Source organism: Rhea americana, unplaced genomic scaffold (genome assembly GCF_003343005.1).
Source record: "Rhea americana isolate MKP2758 unplaced genomic scaffold, rheAme1 scaffold_468, whole genome shotgun sequence".
Lineage (NCBI taxonomy): Eukaryota > Metazoa > Chordata > Aves > Rheiformes > Rheidae > Rhea > Rhea americana.
Window position 1 is genome coordinate 62,205 of NW_028186610.1, and position 22,029 is coordinate 84,233.

At 48.6% G+C, this 22,029-nt stretch overlaps 2 protein-coding genes across 10 annotated transcripts in view; both read right to left on the reverse strand.

Annotated features, from left to right (window-relative positions):
• Positions 1-191, reverse strand: part of SLC35B1 (solute carrier family 35 member B1) — a 4,844-nt gene extending 4,653 nt beyond the window's left edge. The window contains exon 1 of the mRNA XM_085316363.1: positions 96-191. Coding sequence (XP_085172489.1) covers positions 96-191 — 96 coding nt within the window. The remainder of the gene's footprint in view (positions 1-95) is intronic.
• Positions 192-331: 140 nt separating this feature from the next.
• The window catches only part of FAM117A (family with sequence similarity 117 member A), a 32,898-nt gene continuing 11,200 nt past the window's right edge, over positions 332-22,029 (reverse strand). For 6 of the 9 annotated variants that reach the window (XM_085316383.1, XM_085316382.1, XM_085316379.1 and 3 more), the window contains 7 exons: positions 8,761-8,927; positions 5,023-5,139; positions 4,363-4,476; positions 3,881-4,015; positions 2,962-3,187; positions 2,471-2,591; positions 332-2,001 (listed from right to left, as the gene is read on the reverse strand). In XM_085316383.1, the coding sequence (XP_085172509.1) occupies positions 1,659-2,001; positions 2,471-2,591; positions 2,962-3,187; positions 3,881-4,015; positions 4,363-4,476; positions 5,023-5,139; positions 8,761-8,781 (1,077 nt within the window). In that variant the 5' untranslated portion in view covers positions 8,782-8,927 and the 3' untranslated portion in view covers positions 332-1,658. Of the gene's footprint in view, positions 2,002-2,470; positions 2,592-2,961; positions 3,188-3,880; positions 4,016-4,362; positions 4,477-5,022; positions 5,140-8,760; positions 8,928-17,502; positions 17,650-21,858; positions 21,924-22,029 lie in introns of those variants that run through there. The other 3 variants (XM_085316377.1, XM_085316376.1, XM_085316378.1) reach the window with 3 other exon arrangements.

Sequence of the window (22,029 nt, forward strand, 5' to 3'; positions counted from 1 at the left end):
ACGGCCACGGGGTGGCTCTAGGGCCAGGCAGCGCCGCGGACAGCCGCGCACTGGGGGGGGGGCCTTCGACAAGGGAGTCCCCGGCGGTGACGCACCCCGATGTGGAGCGCGCGGATTGGCTCGGCGGCCTGAAGGGCGGAGCCCTGTCGGCGTTCCGGCGGTCGCCTGAGCGACTCGGCGCGCGAGCGCATGCGCACTGGGCGCGGCGAGGCCGCGCCTGCCAGCACCGCCTGCCCCTCCCTCCCCCCCCGGGTCCCGCAGCCCGCGCCCCGCCAGCGGCTGCGCCCTCCCGGCCCCCGGCTCCCATCGCACCGCAAGGAACAGAGGTACGCCGGCTGCCTGAAACGTTTATTTTTTTTTTCCTTTTAACTGGCAATATCAGGATCTGCCAAAAAAAAAAAAAAAAAAAAAAAAACCTCCTCTAAACACAAAATCTCCAAAGCTAACGTTCCTCCTTTAAGCTCTGCAATACATACATAAAATACAAACTTCAAACAGCTGCAAAAATAGTGTCTTTGGAAGAAAATAGAGTTTCTACATCAAATACAAGAAAACAGGCTCCTTCAGTACAACCCCTGAGCCTCTCCAACAACCCAAATCAAATACTTTTGTTACCGACAGGCATTGCAACCCACGTCCCCGTGTTCCCGCTTTGCTGTCCCAGGCTTTGCTTCAGGACAGCACTGCTGGATTTGGCACATTTCAGGGGCTCCGGCCCAGGCCCAACCGTCACCGGTCCCACCCTGACCCCCACCCAGCTGCCCATGCCCAGAAGGCAGCACCTGGTCTCTCTATAGCAGCCACCTCCCTTGTGCAAGACCTTAGTTATTGCCCATTTAATTCCCACCCCTCTTCCCGCAGGGAGGCCGAGCCACCGGGAAGACCCTCGCCCACCCACAGCAAAGCCACCGCAGAGCTGCAAGTGCCTCTTTGCCCCCGGCAMACGAGCAGCTTCCCAGCACCCAGAGCCCGTGTGCCGCTGGGGCGCAGTCGTGTGCACCCTCCCCACATGTGGCAGGGCTTTCTCAAGGCTCCTTGGAGCTGCAGGCTCCTTTYGAGGTGTCAGGTGTCCCCAGGAGGCACCGTCAGGGATCCACAGCCTCCTCTCCCCCAGCCCCTCGCACCATCTTGGTGCTCTGAGCTGTCTTCATAGCGCAGGTGCACACCCACTCCTGCCCCAGTGCAGCTTTCCTTGAGACACCTCGGCCCTCTCCAAGAGCAGCTCTCCTACAAGCCCCTTCTCCCCCCTTCGCACTCCCACAGGTTCAGCAAGGCCTGGAAAGCCCCAAGGRGGGGAGAAGTGGTGGGAAGCTCTGCCTGAACTCGTAGCTGCAGCTCACCCGCGGAGCCAGGGAGCCCGAGCTGGCCTCTGCTCGCAGCAGCGGTCCCCCGCTGCTCTTTACCAGCAAAACAATCACACAGGAAACAAAGACATTTCAACACAGGAAAGTGCTTTGAGGAGGGGAGGCTCRGAGAAACGAGCCTCTCCCGCAGCGCGGAGCCCTGCGGCACCCTGCGCTTCAGTCTGCCATCCTCGGAGGAAGCCTGCCACCGGTCCCAAGCCCGAGGCTGCCGCTTAGCTGTCGTGTCCCAACCTCAAGGCGCTCATCTCCGCGGGCTGCCGGAGACGCCACGGCCGGCCGGCCGCCCCCGAGGCCTCACACCACAAGGGAGCTGTGGAAGACGACGCTCTCCTCCGGCTGGCCGCGCTTCCAGTGTTCGTAGTTCAGCGAAGGCGATTTAGACACCTCGCTAAAGCCATCTACTGCGGGGTCCTTCCGCACCCCGAGGAACGGGGTGGTGGGGGCCGAGGACTGACAGGACGTAAACGAGCCTGTGCCAGGGCTGGAAGCAGCAGGAAACCCCCTGAAGAGGAAGCCCACGTTAGGGAAGAGCGGCTTCACCAGGCTGACCGGGCAGAAGGCAGAACCGGTGGGGTTGAAGTGCACTTTGTTCTTATCTGGGCAGGAAGGCTGGAAAGGCTGATCAGGGCTGGGGGATCTGAAGGAGAGAGAAGAGGGGAGGCGATTAGGAACGGACGCTCTCAGGGGCACAGAGCTGTTGGGTCTGCAGTCTTCGAAGAGCCCGACTAAGAACTCTATTGCTTTTACTGCRAGCAGGCTCCTTCTTCAGGCACAGGACAGGCTCTGCGGAGCAGTAAGAGCAGCCAGTTTTGTTTCAAAAGCACTCTTATAGGAGAACCAGCTCTTTTTGTTAAGATGCTGGGAAACAAACGATCCTTCTGAGCATGTCTGAAGTTAAGTGATTGAGATTTCCAGCTCCTGCGCCAGGACCTGAGCAGCCACATTTCTGCTAGGAGAGCATTTCCTTTAGAGGCAGCTCTCCACTTTCTAGAACAGGGGGTGGCAACAGCAGCAGCGACAGAAGCCTCAGCTGCCCTCAGCCCAGAATCCTGCTGCAGCATCAACCTCAAGTGAGCTCTCTTCTGCCAATGACTCCTCATACTTACAAAGCTTCTTCAAAGGCCCGGACTTTCTCACATCCTTCAGGAGGTTCCCGTTTAAACATGTAGCTGTGGTTGGGCCGAGGAGAAGCAGCAAAGGTCAGGACTGGAGAAGGGCTGCCACCCTCTAGGAAGAAAGTTTTTTTTTTTGTTTTTTTTTTTTGAAAAGATTACAGAAGAAACCAACAGAACTCTTTAAATCAACACCAGACATACTTTTCTGGACCCTGAGGCTGAAGGCTACAACAATATCCCCTAGCCACAATACTAGATCTCTTTATTTCCCAGCTTGTATCCCCCATMTAGTACTGGAAGCCACCACCAGTCCACTATGGCTCAGTCAAACTGGCTGAGACCCTCTCCTCCCCCATCTTAACTACTGCTTCCAATACACCATGCAAACAGGGATGAGACAGGAGACATGCACTGGAATTGCCACACTACTGGCACAGTTTGTTTCCCCTCGGCTGCCAGCCTCTTTGCTTTTCAATGTTTACCTTTCTCCTTTGGATCTGGCTGCACCTCATCCACAGCAGAGGAGAGCTCTTCGGCCGCCAGTCTCACTGGGGTGTGTGGAGAAAGGCGGAGGGGCACAGAAGAAGGAGAAGGAGAAAGAGAGAGACTGCTGCAGCTGCTACTGCTGGGCTCCAGGGTCAGGGATGTGTCTCCAGAGCCTCTCTGGGCCGGTGCTGGCGCCCTGTGGCCATCCGGGACATCCAGAATCTAGGGAAGAAGCAAAACAGATCATGAAATCCCCTTTCGCACCGGTGGAAAAGCTTAGCAATATTTGCACCTACGCTGGCCRAAGGAATCCTACCCTTCTGTCCCAGAACAGATGAAGGGTGCTGGACTGGACTCATTTCTCCACCCTCCTACAGAAACCTCTTCTCCTTGCAAGCTACATGCTTGCACACAGGGATGGGAGGGCTCATGATGCAGCAACAGGGAGAGCAGCCAGGTGTAGGGAGAGGAGAGCAGACTGCAGCTACTGGAAGCGTTGGGGCCTGATACAGGCCCAGCCCCACTTCAAGGGRTTATTCCCAAGGCAAACATAGGGCAGAGGCCTCTCTGTACACTGCAATACAGTCCAGTTCACAAGCTGCCTGGGATCCTCTCYCCCACATCAGCACAGTACAAAGTACCTTTGGATGCCAGTCTAATACAGCACCTTACAGCTGTCAGTGAGGTGTCATCTGTCCTGATGTTACCACTGGCCCATCTCCCATAGCACGAGCAAGTTTTAAGGAGGGAAGCCAGCAGCCACTTGGCCCAATTCCAAGYTACATGCCTAGCAAAGAATGAAACTAGACAGCAGGCTGTCCTCGTGGCCAAGGAAGATATGGGCAATGTCCTTAAAAGAAAGGACTTCAGAGACCACCTAGGAGACTAGGCAATCTTCTACTGGCCTTCACTCACCCTCAAAAGYTCTTCGTCTCCCTGTTCTTTCACAAACACTTCCTCCAGTTCTTGGTTTAGCCCTTCAAGGCTCCTGTGTAAGCACGGACTGAGTCTCAAAACGGGAGATGGAGAAAGAAATGCCGAAGGAGAGTCCTGCAACAACCCAGAGTCAGACAAGGAGAAGTTAGTTGCCTCTGCACAGACTCAGCTGTCGCTCAGAGCAGTAACATCCTCACTTCCCACAGCTCTCCAGAGCTCAGCCAAAGCCTTCCAAAGAGGCTGACAGGAAAGACATGACAAACTAGCTGCAAATCAAAGCACTCTCAGGGAAATACTGGAGATAAGGGTATGTGGGGGAAGAGGAGAAAAAAAATTCTCCTCTCAGACATAAGAGCAGAAGTCAGAGAACAGTTTGGGAACCTGCCAGCAGAAACAGGAGTTTGCTCTCCACCTCATTGGGGCGTACAGTGACAGCAGAGCAAAGGGAGACTTGAACATACCCTGAAGGATCCAAGGACAGCATGGTCCCCTTGGAGTGGGGAGCTCTTCTCCTTTTCTTTGCCACTTCTGCCATTTAGCTTTGTTCGCTGGAGCTGTTGCTTCAGTTTGGCAATCTAGCAAACAAAGTTTCAGCTACAGAACCAGACAAGTCAACGCTCCACCACCAAAAAAGGGCCATCTTCTCTCTCCTCCCCCTTTCTTCCAACCCACAAGGAAGTGCCAAAATAGAGACAGTATATCACACAACAAGCAGCTCTGGCCACCTCTCAAAGGACAGACCAGAAATACTCTCAAGGCCTAGTCAAACTCCCCCATTAAAATGTGGCCCGTGCCTTTCCTCTAGCAGATCTGGGTTATCTTCCACCTACAGAAAGTTATGAACAAGGCTCTGCTGGAGCCCACATGTGCTATAGCACCTACAAGCAATGCGCAGAGCTTCAGCGGTGCTTCTTTACGATGGCTGCTGCTAAAGGAAGCTAACAAGATGATCAGCCTCCAGTGAAATCAGAGCATTAGGAATCAATAAGGGCTGATGTCTCATCTCCTACAGTAACCTCTCATCCCTGTCCTCCCACTCCCCTCTCCCATGCAAGCAGGAACCTCCTACAGATTAGCTGCAAACACAATCTTGCTTAAGCATTGGGAGTGGTCTCTTTTACCTCTCTGCGGTGATCTGTGCTACCCCAAGAAGCAGAACGCTTGTGAGTACTGGAGCTGGCTTTCCCCACTTCTGTTTCATACCAGGACACTGGAGTCTGAAGTGATGAGAAACACGGCTGAGAACAATCACAACATTTACTGGTTTTGAGACTGGTGGTAGAGACCAAAGAATAAAAGTGACCAGCTACTGCCCACTCGTTGTCCTATTCCAGCCTTCCCCCATTAACTTAATGCTCAGTGAAGTACACTAAGAGAATCTATCTTTTTAAGTTTGCCAAAACCAAGCAGTTTTGACCAGATATGCGCCTGTTAGAAAACTGCACCTCACCTGGGCCTCACAAACATACACATCAAGAGACCTACTCAGAAGTTATCCGCTTAGTCAAACCAAGTACCTGGCAAGATAAAGTTCACGAATGCGTTACTCCAGAGAAATGACCACGACTGCCCCCTGCGCTGCCTGCACCAGCTCTGCTCTGACGAGAGGTGACGTAGGGTTTCAGGCACTCGCTGCAGGGAGGAAAAGCCTCACCCCACTGTGAGAACACACAGCTCGCTGCGGAGACCTCGGGCTCCCGTATCAGAGTTCAAAGGCGTAACCAAACCCAGCGCTTGGCCCGCAGACGCCGCGCGCTGGAGGGACCCAGCTGCCTCCCCAGCTCAGGGCTGGCAGTTCTCAGCTTACTCTCTTCACTTYGGAAAACAGCCTCAGCACCACATTACACAGCTGTTTCCCGAGCAACAGCTACATTTCGAATATCTACAGCCATCAGAAAAGGGCTGTTAATCTGATCAGCAAAGGGTGTGAACTTCCTTCCAATGAGCTCGGCGCTCAGTGGGAGACTCCAGCATCACAGCGCTCCCAGGGCGCATCGCTTTGAGGTCAGCCGTCGTTTTTTTTCCCCAACATCACGTTTCCAGGCCTCTCGCAACATTCACCCCGTGTCACTCTGCTGCCTGCCATTTCTGTGGGAGGCTTTGGATGMTACTTCCCTCCTTCCTCCTTCGCCAGAAGATGCAAGGGCCTGAGAACAGTTCCTCTCCAAGCAGCTCAGCTGATCTCCCCAGAGGCTACTGCAAGAACAGCAGCTGTTTTAAACAACCCTGTTGAGTCAGGAGGATGACAGAAGCCTCTCCTCTCTAAAAGGAGTTTTTAAAAACCTATTTAATGCAAAGGAACAAGGCAAAATACCCCAAGAGGTACAGGATTTCCCCTCTGTAACTGAATAYAAGTGATTTTTAGGAGAAGGTTGGACTTCTGCCTCCGTTTCAGGCTCTGAACTAAACCCCTTCTGATGCAGATCACTAAGGAGAGTGCAGTGCCTTCACTGCTAACGCTAAGTCTTGTCTGTGGCTGCTTTCTGCAATTCCAGTAAGCAGACAATATCACAGTACAGAATTTGCTCCATTTAATTTACAATGCTCAGCTTGTTTGGTTTGAGAAAATAAGTCGGTTTAGCCTGAACCATTACTCTGAAGTCCTGCTGAACTCGGAGCAGTCCAGAACAGTTTCAGTCACTGCAGCCTCTGTACGGCACCAGCTAATGCTGAGGAACAGGCCAACGCTATAGGAAATCCTGTGGTCGAGACCAACTTTGCAGTTTTAGCACGCAGCACTTCTGATTTAATTTCCCACCTTGAAYAGTCTCTCCTAAATGACTCCAACATCATTATTTGGCATTTATCCCAAAACATCAGGTCATTTCACATCCCTGTAGATCACCCATGCAAGAAAGCTCACGAGAAGYGTCAAAGACGTGATAGATGCAAAACGGGCCTCGGCCCCGTCCCACGTTACCGCAACAGGCAGGTCTGTGGAAAACTTAGCTCCAGCTCCTAGGAGCACTCCTGCATTGCAGGCCAGAGGAACTCATCACAAGTCACCAGAAGTTTTCTGAGTACCAYCACCACCCTTCCCCTTCCTGTTTGAGGAGTCACTTGCGCCAGTCTCACGTGCACCTGGAAATGGAGCCCGATAAAAAAGCTCCTGGTGCTGCCTTCCTCCCCACACCGGGCTCTCAGCAGGTTTCCTTGGGCCTTAATGGGTTCCAAATCTCTACCCTCAGCACCATCTTTGCAGTCATTGCCCTGATACCCACAGCACTAAGCACTGTACCATGGCTCACAAAGAAATAGGGCCTAAAAAGGAAGAAAAGACACTCGCTGCAACAGGAAGGCCTGAAAGAGTGCATATGCATCTTACCTCTCACAGGCAGACTGTCAAGGCAGAAGGAAATTACAGAACTTTTTGTACTAACTGTGGCAAAACCGCTTCCTCAGAAAAAGAGGAGAAAAAATGCTTTGCACAGCAAGCTAAAGCCACAAGCTCCAATCATGTATGTTGCTGCCATCCTCACCCCCACACAGAGCACCTGCACTCGTATCTCTCACTTAACCACCTCAAGATAGCAAATCTACAGAGCTCTGCAAAACAGCTGATCAGTAGCTGCATGAGAAGAAAAGTAAACATGTACTGGCTAGCAGATAAAGTCCCAAGTTTGATAACTTTATTAGGCCTGAAAACATGGAAGGAGTGGCAAAGTCCTGGAGGCTACGACAGGGAACATTCTGTTAATGCACAGRGCAGTCTACAAATCACGACTTTATTCCCAATTATAGGCAAATCACTTAAGAGCCCCCCCCCCTCAGTTTGTGCATACATGTAACAGCAGAGATAACTGCTTGTTTCACAGGCATGTTGCAAGGTAAAATTAGCATCTGCAAGACATGTCAGATAGCTGATGAAAGACAGCCCYGCACCTGGCCTATTCACTGCAGAGGTCAGGATTTCAGCTCCATATTCATCAGTCAGAATTAACATAGTGGTATCTTCCCCTCTGGGGAGAAGRAGGTGTCTTTCTTCTCCAACCCTTTTCCCAGAAGGGCCGTATGCAAGAAAAACTAAGCAGCTGTAGTTCCAAAACACTGAGGTTAAATGTTCCCACCGTTGCCTTAAGACATAAAGGAAGAATGTGCTTCCCCGACACAGAAATAAAGTTAGACAAATTCTTTCCTTTCCTTTTCAGCATGCCCTCTGCCCTCAGCAGAGCGCTTGGGCACCAGAACTGAAACAAAAGCAGGCGAGAACGCATTGGAAAAGGACAATGGAAGTTGGAATCCAATTGAGAATTTCCTGCAAACAGCCCGGTAATAAATTGTTGAATAGCAAAGATCAAACAGCAAGTCAACAAGAGATTGAATGTGCTAAATAAACGACTGCTTAACCAAACGGATGCTCTTATCCTTCTAAATTCTTTCACCTCTACAGATAGGCARGCAGCATTTGCTGCCATACAGTAATATTTACAGGTTGCTAAGAGTTCCTCGAGGTCTGGACCTTTTCCATCCTACAGTAGAGAGCTGTGGTGTTTGTGCTAGTAAGCCCTTCTGTGGGAGCACCCTCGACTTCTCAGTGTGTGGCACGGAGCCCGCGAGTGTTATATAASGACTTGGCCCAGAACTGCAAGCCAGAAGAAAAAAAAAAAGCAGCATTGAGCCAGTACTGGAGCAGAAAGCCAGAGGCCATCTGCCTCCAAACAAGGCCAAGGAAATTCTAACTCTGCACCAAAGTGGAAGGAATTGAAGCTGAGAAGCAAAACAGGGAGAAAAAAAGTCTTCCTAGAAAGTTGCAGCTGGACAGACGAAAAATTTAACGCTTTCTGTTCTCATTCCCAGTTCACACAGTCTGTTTCAGTTCTGTAACCCTCTCCTGGCCCAGAGACTTTGAGCAATTATACCTGRGTAGCTTTGTCGTTCATGCACGAAGCAGCAGCCCCATCAGCATCCCGTGGCCATTGTCCCAAGAGGTACGAGCCCACGATGGTGTCTAGCGAAGAGGTGCGCCGCACGTGGGGCTGCCTGGGCCGGCAGGTCTTCTCAGTCGCAGCAGCACACGGAACRCTAGCTAGACAAAGGGAAAAAAGAAAAACATAAGATTTCCAAAGCCAAGATACAGTAACAGTTGCCACAACTAATTTCACATCCATTGCAAAGATTACAAGACAGGAACTAAGACTGACAGACTGGAGAAGTCCAGTTATTTTGTGAGAACCAAAGTCATATTGCTTCTAATGTGGTCACCAAGTCCTCGCTCTTACAGTGGCAGAAGCTCTTCTGGGCCAAGGCCATGCTGCTGCTGCCCAGCCAGTTCAGCGCAGACAGTTTCGCTACTCACAGTTAACGGTCGAAAGTACACAGCAGCAGAAACAACCCTTGAGCAGAGTGGGCCAGCAAGAGCTGCTGGATAGACTCCCCAGTCTACCCTCCTACTCACTCCACTCCACTGCAGAGAGCCGCATTCACGCTTATCACCACAAGATTGCTTCTCTGGAACAAGAGATTTTATTGCAGTCCTTAAGTGGCTGCTTGAAAGCATTGATTAGACATTCCAGCCCAAGTCAAGGGAGCTACTACGCAGAGYGAAATACTCCGCGCGTCCACAGTTCTGCCACATTAGCACTACAGAACCACAAACACTGCCTATAGGGCCATGTTTCCTACTAGCTGGAGCACCGTACACAGTGAGGGAACCCCGGCTCTTACCCATGCTACGACCCAACCCTGAAAGGAGGCTGCATGCCTCAGTCCCTCCCCACAGAAGCAGGATTATGCTTGCTTCCAGGCTCCAGGAGGCTACGAGAACATTCAAAGTTCTGGCTCCTCCAGCAGGACTGAGTGAGTCTCAGTGTGGTTAGTAGCTGTGGGAGTTCACTCAAAGAGCAAAAATGAAGATATGCCATCTGCTCGTTGCCATAGCCAATTGCCAGCTGGGCCCAAACTAAAATCCAGGAGTTCCGGTTCCATTTTGTGCAACTTCCATGAGATGACTACAGTGTCTATTCAGACAGTATTTTCACAACAGTAGCTTTCCAACTAACAGAAAAGCTTTGTAAATAAAACCAGTTTAAGTTCATGTCAGTAACGATGCACACCAGCACAACTCCACTGCAAGCCCACAGCAGAGTACAGGATGCCAAATGTCTCTCTTGGCAGGCTAAGGCAAGGGCATACGCACGTCACACGCTTTGCTGCTCAGATCACCTCCTGGTAAGCTCCAGCCTAGATGCGGTCTGCACATATGGCCGTATAGAAGACGGCATAGCTGCTCTCTTCTGGAGCTTTGTTGTCACCCTTGTAGTTGAAAGAAGGCAAGTTCAAGCCAGCACAAGAGWTGTTTGCATTTAGCTTTGATTAGGCATGCAAATAGCCACGCACATTAGAATCAGCCCTGTGGCCTCCTGGAGAGATATTCGTAATGTCACGAGCAGCTCTGCTCCRGGTGCTTTGTGTACAGACATTTTCTCCTTCCTCCCCGAAATCAGGGCTTGGCAGCCCGGTAGCAAGTTAAACCACACTAAAACCGATGTAAAGGCTACGAAGGATCCTGTTGTGTTTGCCAAATACCTTGTATCCAAAGGCTCTGCAGCGCTCACTGCATGGCGTTCTGTGGGCTCAGAAACAGCCAAGACTGTTTCCAGGACACTATTAAATATACAATTTTTAATTGGTTAGAATACCATTTGAGAAAAGAGTAAAACCAAAAAGCCACGTGGGAGGGCTAGAGCAACTCTGGTCCCTGTGCTACAGCCCCACCTCCCAGGGTCCACAGGATTGAAAGCTTGTTGCCTTCAGTCCAACTGGCATTTCAAGACGTGCTCCCCGCTTCCAACACTTAACAGTCTAAGAGAGCTACCACTAATTCTAATTTAGAAACTCATTAGTATTTGCAGCTTCCTCTTTAGCACCTCATCGTCCCCACAGGCTATATTACTGCATCTCCATTACGTATGACTTCAGCTGTCTCTTCCTCTCTCCCCGCGCAGGCTGCTGCCAGGAGAACTGAGCACTATCACAACAGCATAGCCTTTCTCCCACAGTGTTTTGCCAGCACACRTCCACTGTAGCCAGACGAGAAGCTACTCCCTCTCCTCCACAAAGTCCTCCTRAACACCCCTCCCAACAGCCAGCACATCCAGGGTCACCTTCATCCTTCAGACCTTCTCCAGGACACCACAGCAAGCATCAGCTCTTCAGCAGCCTGCGGGGACCTCAAAGACAGACATGACAGAGCAGAGGAACACAGCCTCCTGCTGCGACAACTGCACCCACCACGCATGACGAGTGACAAATACACACATCTAAGGCCATTAAYGTGGAGAAAGCGAGAACCTCACTTGCCTTTACAAAGCACAACTCTGCTGCTACGCGCTCCTTGGTCTGCGAGCAGCACGGGGAAGGGAGGGTGGCTCGGCCGAGAGGACACCAGGGTGCAGGCGGCCGGAGAGCGTCTCCGGCACGAGGAGAGGACGCAGGAGAGGCGCCGAGGCTGGGTGGAGCGTCCTGTTTACAGCTCGGCTCTATTATCATCCCTCCGCACGGAGCTGAGCCGAGCTGAGCCGCCGCAGCTGCCACCTGGCCGCGAGCTCTGGAGCTGGTCCAAGGCAGCTGAGAAGCATCAGGTTGGGGCACTTTTACTTTTCATGTGACAGTAAAGATAACAGAACCATCGCTGTATCTCCGAGAGCCACTTGCCTGTCTCCCATTGCTGCGCCAGGCATTTGCACAGGCAGAAATTAAAGAGATCAGTGTGATATGTGCAAAAGCAAAAACTTTTCTATTCTCTTTTTAGTGCTGGAGTCCTGGGTTTGCGGTCTCCCTAATCTTTCCCAACTATGTCAACACTGGGGGGCTCAGAGCTTCCTGAACAGCCCCCCTAAGCCAGCCAATCTCTGCATCCAAAAGCAAACTGAGCTCTTCAGTAAATTTATCAAAAAAAGCTACTAAAGCAACTTTCTATTTGCTAACCCAAAACTTCCAGTGTTGCTTTTCAACAAATACAGCTGAATCCTAAAATGACGACAAACAACAAAAAGTTCCTGCTACTTCTCTTTTTAGAATTGTAAAACTTTCTTCCTTCCYTCTCCAGATTTCACCCAGGGGAAACTGACCCTTTAATATCAGAAGAATGCTTAGAAGTTTAAGGACATGCTGTTCAGACCCTGACATCTCTGGAATATATCCATGCAAAGGGCCATCTTAAAGTGATGAAGCACAGAAGAAGAGTCCATGTGCAAGCATCATCAGTTCTAAACCACAGATCAACACGGTATCTCAGCCTTCRCTGCACAGGGAGGCTTTACTTGCACTCCCTAACATCAAGGCATAGCAAACGGTTTTTGGGTGCACTTTTCAGTTCACTGGCTCAAGCAAGAGTCATAAGCAGCTTCCCTGAGARAACCTGTCAGGAAGAGTCTAGCAAAGGCAGAACCCAAGCAACTCTGCAAATAATCGACCTACACAAGTATCTTCCACCAAGCGTTGCAGAATTTGTACCTGAAGTCTTGTATCAGCTTTCCCCACCTGTGYACCTTCTAGTGCCCTTTACAATGTCCATCTTATGCAGATGACACTGCTAACAGGGGGCAGTAAGACAACCTAACTACCCAGGGACAGTTTCTCATGGGCCCAGCAAACCACAGCAGGACCTCGTGACGCAAAAATTTCTTTCCTAACAAGGCTGGGAGCATGCGAAACCCACACTGAACTGGGTTGCTGGCTGAGTATTGCACCCCAGTACCACTTCCTCGATCTTTAACAACTTCCCGCAATCTATCAGGGAGATCACTATACAATCCTGCCCCACAGCACAGCTACTCGGATACAGGTCAAGTGATACAACCCACACGTGCGTGGCCACAGTTCCCATGTTACGCYTGCTTACCTGGACAGCTATTCCTGTATGAGAAAGGAAAACTATCCTACCACATTAGAGTGGTAAAAACGTGACTTAGGCTCATCTGAAAGACCGTGCTGTTCAATAGCTTCTGTAGAAGAGGAAGAAGTCACAGCTCTAGCTCAGCAGCTTCACGAGCACAAAAGCTGCTGCRTAGACCAAGCCGTGGACACATCAACCTGAGCTTGCTGGCTTTGATCCAGCTGAGCAGGAGCGTGAGGCTGTCTGGACACACAGCAAGCAAATCTGGCATCTTCCCTTCTCTCTTTTGCATATTTTAAAATGTAACTGGACAGGAGACATACCCAGGACTACCTAATGATGCATCATGAATGATCCATGAGTCAGATCAGGGAATCGCACTTCATCTAACCTCACTGTGATAGATGCCACTTCATCCCAGTGCCAGAAAGGAAGGAGAATATCTCCTTTGAGGAGCAAGAAATAATGTAGCTGGGCATTTCTAGTACAACAACCAGGAGAAGCGTTAGCAAAATAAAGATCAAAACTGAAGCTTCAGCATTATAACGCGTTTAAAGCCCATTTCTTTTTCTCYGCAGTTCCAGTCACAGTGAACCAGGTTACCTGACAGGCCGCTGCCAAGCAGGACTAACGTATTTTCAGCATCAATCAATCTCCAGAAACATATTCTCATTCTTTTTAATTACTTTTCTGCAGATCAAGCAGGTAAAAGGAAATTTGGTACGTTCAGACTAGTGAGTTTGGAGAAATGCAACAGAATCATCTMTTTTAACAGAGTCAATCTTTAACACAGCAGAGACCAAAAACATTGCCTTTTCCCAGCATTGCTGCTTTCAATGTACTCTTTTCACATTCTAAAGCAGCGTTAAGATTTGAGAAATTTTGCTTGCTACCACCTCAGTCAGCCCAGGCACTTCCCCATGGCMTACTCCACCACAAAACACTGCTGTCGGGTGCCTTTTTACCAAAAAGCACTCCCAGTGAATACTCTTAATCTATCAAACAAAGTGAGGACAACTCAGTACGCGAGGAATATGTATTTTTGCTCTGGGAATCCCAGAAAGCCTACGAGGAGACAGATGGAGTTTCACCCATTCACACTGAAAGTTAAAATCCCATGCTTTGCAAGCTGCCGAAAGTCCACATAACACAGTAGAAGACAGAAGTGTTTCACCAGGAACAAAAGTGGTAGGAGACCCAGAGAAGACTGCTGGACCAYGCTTACTCAAGGCACCAAAGGACAGATGAGGCTATAAATCCACATCACCCAAAGGGTCTCCTAAAAAAATAAAAATTATTTAAAGAGACAATGAAGCCAAGTAAGCGTGCAGAGATCTCCAGTAGAAGACAGGAGGTGGGGTGACCAGTCAGCAATCTTTGAAGGTTCAACACAAACACAGCCTCCATTTTCCAGGGAAAGAAAATCCCACTTTATCTCAAAAGGAAAAAAAGAAAATTATGCTCAGCAGTAACAACTGAGACAAGAATGCAGTAACACAACTACTTGCAACTGATACGTATGACTACCGAAAAAGAACAATTTGAATGTTAAGGGGTTTCAAGAAGAGGCTGAGCCTGGAATTTATAGGTAGATTAAAAACTAGTGATAAAAGTAGCCCTCAGCTGCTCCTACAAAACAAAACAAAAAAAAGGACAATTAGCACCTCCACAGCAGGATCAACCTAATAGCTCAGTAACTTCTGGCATCTTTTCACCTGAAGTCTCTGCAAAGGAAGTATTGCCAGCACCTCTGGCAATATTTTACAATTATAATCCCTTTGCCTGTAAGAAGATTTACAACTGAAGGGAAATTCACACCCAGATCAGAACGGAATTTCAGAGCTCTTTGCTCATTTCAGTAAACATTAATACAGAAATGCAAAACCCTCGGAGCACTGAAATCCATTGCACTTTCCGGTGAAGGGACAGGAGCTGTGGTTAAACCACACTGCCTGTCATGACTCTTGCTCAAACTATACACGCACAGCTCAAGATGCCCCAAAAAAGTACCTGCTGTTCCCAGCGCAAAACCCTTCAAGAAAACCCACAAGAATCCTTGTTTCAGAGCTTGTCTCGCACAGAAAACAGCAACCCACTGACCAAGCACACCAGGAAAGCAAAACCACCATCTGGTTGTGGCCTCCAGCCAAGGGCAAAGAGGATCCCACAACCAAAGCTCCAGGCTGGACAGCTGGATTCCCATCTGATACAGCCCAGCAACGACTTGCCCTGCAGGCTTCGCGGAGCAGGGCTGAAGCCTTCAGAATTGGCCCAAGAGCACAAGGAAAGAAATTCCAGGCGTTGCAATCACTCCCCTGGTTACAAGCTGCATTAGAGTACAGCTGGAGAGAGCTGCCCAAAGGACAGAGCATCTGCAGATATCATTGAGGAAAAGTAGTAAGGGACACCAGCAGCTCAAGATTTTTTTTTTCCTTTTTTTTTTTTTTCTTTCTGGACACAGGCACTGTTAAGAAGCAGCTCCCTCCTAAACAGCTCAAGGCCTAAAGCTGAAGCTAAACACCCAGTTAATGGAGGAAATGAGCTGAACTTTTCACCTTTATCTTAATTCTTTCAAAGTTTGTTTTTCAAATGATAAAACAATCTGAAGAATTTCAACATCCTCAAAGTCTTTGGTTGAAGTGCACATTTCCTAAGTCTYGCCTGATGCAAGGCACCACTTCAGTGGGACCTTCAAGTGAACCAGTCTCTTATCCCCCGATACATGCMGGGAGCACTTCTGGACTGGCTTTTTATCCTTAAAGTTAAGGAAGAACTAAAGAAAAAAAAAAAAAGCTGGCAATGCCTTTCACGCATGCTATGGTTGGTTTAGAAACAAGCAAAAACCTGTTCAAACTTTACATATTCAGGGCTCACTTCACTCTGTCCTGGGAAAATAGAGATGACTAAGGAGCTACCAGGATCATCCATACCAGAAGAGCCAAGCCCAAGCAATGAAGATARAGCTTTGTTTTTATTAAATCTACTTAAATCAATCGCTGATAAGCGCCTAGGAATCAAGATCACTGCAAAAGATTCAGCTCTCAAAGTCAGAAAAGCGAGAGTCCCTCTGATTCTCAAGACTTTGGAAGACTTCCAGCACAGATAAAATGAAGTAAAACAAAAAACAGACAGAATAAGACATTCTTGATATTTTTAGGGTTACAAACTGAAATACATGGAAAAAGTGAAGGCTTCTTGTCCTTTACATACACATAGCTACATAAACAACATGAACATTTCATGGCAAGCCCTCCTCCACATGCTTTCAAAATTGTCTTTATGGCTTCAACTAAGTCACCCCTCTAGAAGGTCCAACATGAAGCTGCTGAAATGACATTTCAGAGGAAAAAATACAGCAGGAAAATTACAACATCTGATATACCTTACACCAGTATCTTTCATTGCATATTTTCTAATTTGGAAAACACAATACCAAAGCTAAGAGCATTAGCTTGCTGTTACAGCTAACCTAAACAGAGTTTAAGCAGAGCAGCATTCTGCAYGGAGCAGTTGCTCAAAAAGAGCCCCAGGCTCGACCATGCCAGGAACTGTACAAACTCAGTAATTCCTGTTCCTAAACGCTTACAAGCTGAAAGGATGGCACACAAACTACGAGAAACTGAGGGACAGGGAGAAGCAGCTTCCCAAAGACACGCAGCAGGTTCCAGACAGGCATGGAAAAAATCATCTTCCGTTATTTTCAAAGAATGGACTAACCACAGCATCATCATTGATATTTTCCTCATTTCCTGTACAGTCACCCCTGATTTACCAACTGGTTTGAATGGCAACACCACAGATTTACTAATTTTTAATGCAAAAAGGGCCAATATAAATTCCAAGAGGGAATATATATATATATATATATATATATATATATATATATATATATATATAAAAAAAAAAAAAAAAAGAAAAGTTCAATACTATTGGCCTGTTTACATTCTTTTCTTGTACAGCTCACTGTGAATCACACTAAGCCAGTTCTGTTGTCGTCAGCTGCCCTAGTTATGAGGGAAGTGCCAAGATCAGCTCGGTGTAGTTAACGCAGCTTAAAGGTTTTGCTATTTACGCAGTATTTCAACATCTGAGTTTTGCACAGAGAAAACTCATGCACTCGGGTGTTCAACATTTCTGCCACAAGGCTGGGCAAAGCATTAGTCCTTTATACTGGGCAGACATTAGACTGTAAAATGTTTACATGCCTTGAATAGAATTTGTTCTTCTCTGTACAAATCCATGCCCAGGTTCTTTCAGTTCTGTACCCTACCCAGGAGACGTTGAAAACTTTGCTACGGTCAATGAAATCTGATTAAACTCCAACTGAAAGAGCCACTGAAAAAAAATCCACCCAGGGAAAATGATCTGCGAGCTCCCTATTTCCCTCGGGACATGCTGCTGGATAAGGGGACAGATCGAACTAACTGTACGGCCCTATCCCCCCCCTTCCCAACTTCTGCTTTTAAATGTCATCTCCAGCATTTTAAAGCAGGGAAAAACTTGCTTCACCCGCAGAATGTCAACACCAGTCAAGATTAGTTATAGATCTGTCCTTTGYTTCCCCTTTCCCACACCCGTATCCAGAGGCTACCAAACTGGGAGCAGCAAGTTTAGAGCGAAGGCACGATCAGTATCAGCTGAGGGCTGCGATGCCACGAGCAGGCTCCAATTACTGCACCAGAAACTCGTTCTACATTAAACAAAGCCACCTGCAATGCTTCTGACTTCAAACCTGAGCCACGTATCGTATTCAGCTGTGTCTTACACAAAGAGTGATTTGATTCCATAGGAGAGAAGCAGGATCCTTTGGGGTTAGTGCAACACAGGGCATCTTCAAGATGTTCCCATCCTTAACCAGTCTCTACTTGTGCTTCACCCCTCAATTCTATCGGTCTGTTTACCTATAACAAAACTGTCAAGACAAAAGCAGAATTATCATTAAGGACAAATTCCAAAATTTGGAAAAGCAAAGCTTGTAGAAGCAGCTGTTTGTGCAATGCAGCAGCACAAATTTTCCCATGACAGAACTACTGCGTCTGCACTTGAGAAATACTACTATGAAACRGACAGATCAAATTTATTGTTTCTCATCTATTTTTTTCCTCTCTTTTCTCACTTTTTTTTTGTGTGGGTGGGGGGAAAGAGTTAATACAAACTGAGCTACCACTTCTACTGAGATACGCCTCTCCCAACACATAAATTTTCAATTTAGGCAAGCTCACTACTGTAACTCGTGCTCAGTTCTGATCAACAGAACCACTGCCTCACTCCCACTGCAGGGAATGACTCACTCCATATATTAAATACAAGATGCTTAACAAAAACAAAACAAAACCTTGCAAATTGTACGTGATCTACCCTGGGAGTAGAAATCTAAAATGCAAATAATTTTAATAATTAAGTCATCACATTCCCATGTTTTCCTGAACATTAAGTAAACAATACTACATTTTCCCCCACTCAGCTGCAAGGGAAATGGCAGTATTTATCAGCTCCAACATTTCAGAGCCATCTAACTCACACTGAAGCGACAGGAATACCTGAGCACAACAGCATGGGAAAGGTAGAAGCGCTGTACAGAACCACCCCTCCTTTGGCCAACGCAGCTGGGTACACGATATGAACATCATGAATCCATGTGTCCCCGGCTCATTTGTTTAAGTAGCCCCAAAAAACTACAGCTGTAACTTCACAGCATAAAAGAAGACTCAAGAGCATACACACCGCAAGCACCTGGATTACTATTTTRGTAACGAAAGCCTTTATATGCATGCCCCGGGACACAGAAACCCCATCAGATACCAGCTGTTAAAGCAAACACAGCAAGGCCCGAAGCACTAAAGATGTTCAACTAGTAAGATCGGGGTGGGGGAACCCTCACACTCGCTTTGTGATGCCTGTAGCAAAGGAAGGGAGGAGAAAAATATTAACARCTCTGCTGCATCACTACCATGCAGGCAGCAATCCCACGGCACTTTCAAGTGGTAAACAGACATTTTAATTCCTAAAGAAACATTTTCATTTTGCTAAACATACACTCAGACAGAATTGCCTATGAATAGCGTCCCACTAGTCTGCATCTATAATATACAYCAGGCATGGGTTTCATTCAGACACCAAATAAAGATATTTGGCAGTCTGCTCGCTTAGTCTCACTCTAGCAGGATCCACGCAGCAAAAACTGGGCAACTCAAAAAAACAGGCAAGTTAGCTAGCAAGCAACAAAATCCCAAGCAGATGAGTCACCTCAGTTAACAGTAACTTCCTAAAAAACTAAAAGGCACCGCCTAATTCTTATGAAGGTGCAGTGGTCATGGTGGGAAATTTGGTCTTCTCTGAATTCTGCTGAAAAGAGACCATCAGTGAAGCGTCGGTTTCACAGAGGGTTAATGTGGAACATATGAAACGCTAGCACCTCTCCAAGCCACTCCTGAAGTCCCTCGAATCAACCAGGTAGGTTTAAAAGATGAAGACTTGCACCTTTACATCTTACTGTTGTCCCTCTCCTACGCCAGGACCACTGATAAATCATACGTATTTGAAGGATGCAAGGGCAGTTGCCAACCTGTCTTCTTCCCCCCMAAAAAATTTACTCCAAAATCAGTTTTAAAAAAAATAAAAACAGGTGGTAGGTAACTCCCTCTCACTAGCTATTCATCCCACCTTACTCCTTAAACTTTTAATTAATAGTGCACAGAAAAAGCCTGTGGAACTACTAACTCATGAAGTTGCTTTGCTTTTCCAGYAAACTCCCTCTTCTCCCTCTCTGTGCATGATCCAGTTTAGACAAGTAGGCAGAGAAGACTACTTACCTGCTTACACAGACAAAATACTGTGTTCACCAATGAGTCCACAAACTAAAATTCATACTGGAATTTAAACATTCCATTTTTTCAGTGTCACACTGATTAAAAAAAAGGCATAAAGGCTTCTTGGTATTTCAAATACTACGTTTAAGTTACATGGTAGGTTATGAGGACTGGGGATACAACCAAGCAGAGATGCACAAGAGCGAAGGCACAGGTCTCAAGGAGGCTGAAGTGTGGATACAAGCATAGAAATTCTCCAACTAGCAGGAACTTCGGTGTGGACTTTGAAGGAAACAACCAAAGCCACAAACAGCATGGGTATTGCCACTAGCTGGATTAAACTTCAAAGTTTCCATAAAGCTTATTCCACCCTGGAGAACACACCATCATGCCAACGTTACAGCACCTGCAGAACCGTGGCTGCCCCAGCAGGCAGCTCAGAGCCACCTAATCTGACATAAATGGATGCAACAAGGATGGGTTTGGCCTGCACCTGAACAGGATCAAACACTGGTAAATTATCTGCTTCACTCCCCTAAGCCACATCATTGAAGAGATAAGAATTAAATAAATAAATAAATAAATAAATAAATAAGAACATTGACCCCACTGCCACATACCAGATTCATGGCTGGAAGTCCTCACATCTCAATTTCCAAACACCAAGACAACTCATTTTTAAGTATTCTTAGACCTGCTTCCTGGCACCCCCCAGTTCCAGCTCTTCCTTTTAACAGAAGCTCTTTGAGAAATTCGACAGCTGCTTCTATGCCAATGGGATTTTCTATTAACAGAGCAGCTGCAGGATCCGACCCTGGGTCACCCAGCACCTCTTCTAAAACCACAAGCCAGAATCAAGATACCCCCGAAACCAGCCACCAAGCAGCTCAAGCAGCCAACAGAGCAGAACGAGGAGAGATCTGATAAAACAACAGATTTCCGTGCTGGGCTCCCGAAAGGTAATAGCAAAAGTGTTGGATTATGAATCACCACAACAAAGTTTCAGTTAAACCCAGCCAGTTTACTGCTACAGCTCCCRCACGTTCAAGGAGCAAGCTGAAGCTCCCGAAGAGCGACTGAGGCACAGAGCAATGGAAATTCAAATACTTCCAAAGCTCTATATGAAACGACTATGATCGAGAGGAAAAATTCAAGCTCCTACAGCTTGAACAGCAAGGCACAGAGCCAGGAAGAAATGAAGACCAGCAATTCTGGTTCACGTCAGTGGAGCTCCTGCCTTCTAGCCCCCAGAAAGCTGCACAGGAGTCACTGTGCTTCGGAGCAGGCACAGCACAGAGCTCTAGCACAACCGAGGCAACAGAGGCAGCCTGGCTCGCTTTTCTTTGAGATTTGCTTTATTTTGTGCGACATCCCAAACTACCGAGTGATTGCTGTATTAACAGCAACTTCACCTCAGAATTTCAGGCTACCACTGAGAGGGAGTAAGAGACCAGCGCTCAAAGAAACACGTGATTTACTGCAAGAACCTATTTCAAGCGTAAATTGAGCAAAAYGCTCTTTAATGATCAATACCAACCCTGCCAATGGAAGGAACTACCCTAAGCCTCAAGTAATGAAATGCACAACACTTCAGGAGTGGCCCTTAATTCTCGCTTTAGGATGGGCCACGGCACTCGCTCCTGTAAAGCGGATTAACCAGCTGCTGGCTTAAACAAGGGATCAGCGTGCTGAACGGGTGCTACCCAGGTCGGCCGGCCCAAACCCCGACAAACGCTTCTTGCTGTAAGAAGTTCGCTTAATTTCACATTTAACCTAGGGGRAAAAAAATGTGAAAGAAGTATTTTAATACTTCTTAAGAGAACGAAGAGGCAAGTAACAACCCAGCGCCCAGGAGGAGTCCTGCCAACAGCCAGTAATGCGGACGCGAAGAAAAGCGAAGGGTAGTACCAGCCCACCGGAAAGTTGCACTTAAATAAGCGTTTTTGAAGCGGTCAGAGAAACGTCAGCAACGCAACTGGGGAAGATCCGCGCCAAGCGCGGGTCAGACCGCTGCTCCCGCTCCGGCCAGCGCGGCTGCGGAGGAGGGAGCGCTGCGCCGGGGGGAAGCCGCCGCCGCCGCCGCCGCCGCACAGGCGAGCCGCTGTAACGGGAGAGCGCGGCAAGCGGCGCACCAAGCAGGCCGGGCCCGAGAAGGGGTCTGCCGCGGCCGGGGGGCCGCGCGGCGGCTCCGGGAGCGCCGTCCCACCCCCCGCGGCCCCCGGGTTTTGTTTCCCCCCCTCTCCGATCTCCTCGCCGGGCGGCTCCGGGCCCCGCGGCCGCCCCGGCCGGGCCTCGGCTGCCCCCGCCGTTACCTGCCCGGCCGCCGTCTCCGCGGCGCTGCTGGAGCTGGAAGGGCACCGTGGCCCGCAGCGGCTGGAGCCCCCCCGCGCCGCCGCCGCGGCAGCAGGAGGCGCCCGGGTCTCCGCGGTGGGAAAGTCCAGCGCGGGCGAGGGGGGGCCTGATCCCTGCCCGACTGTCCTGCG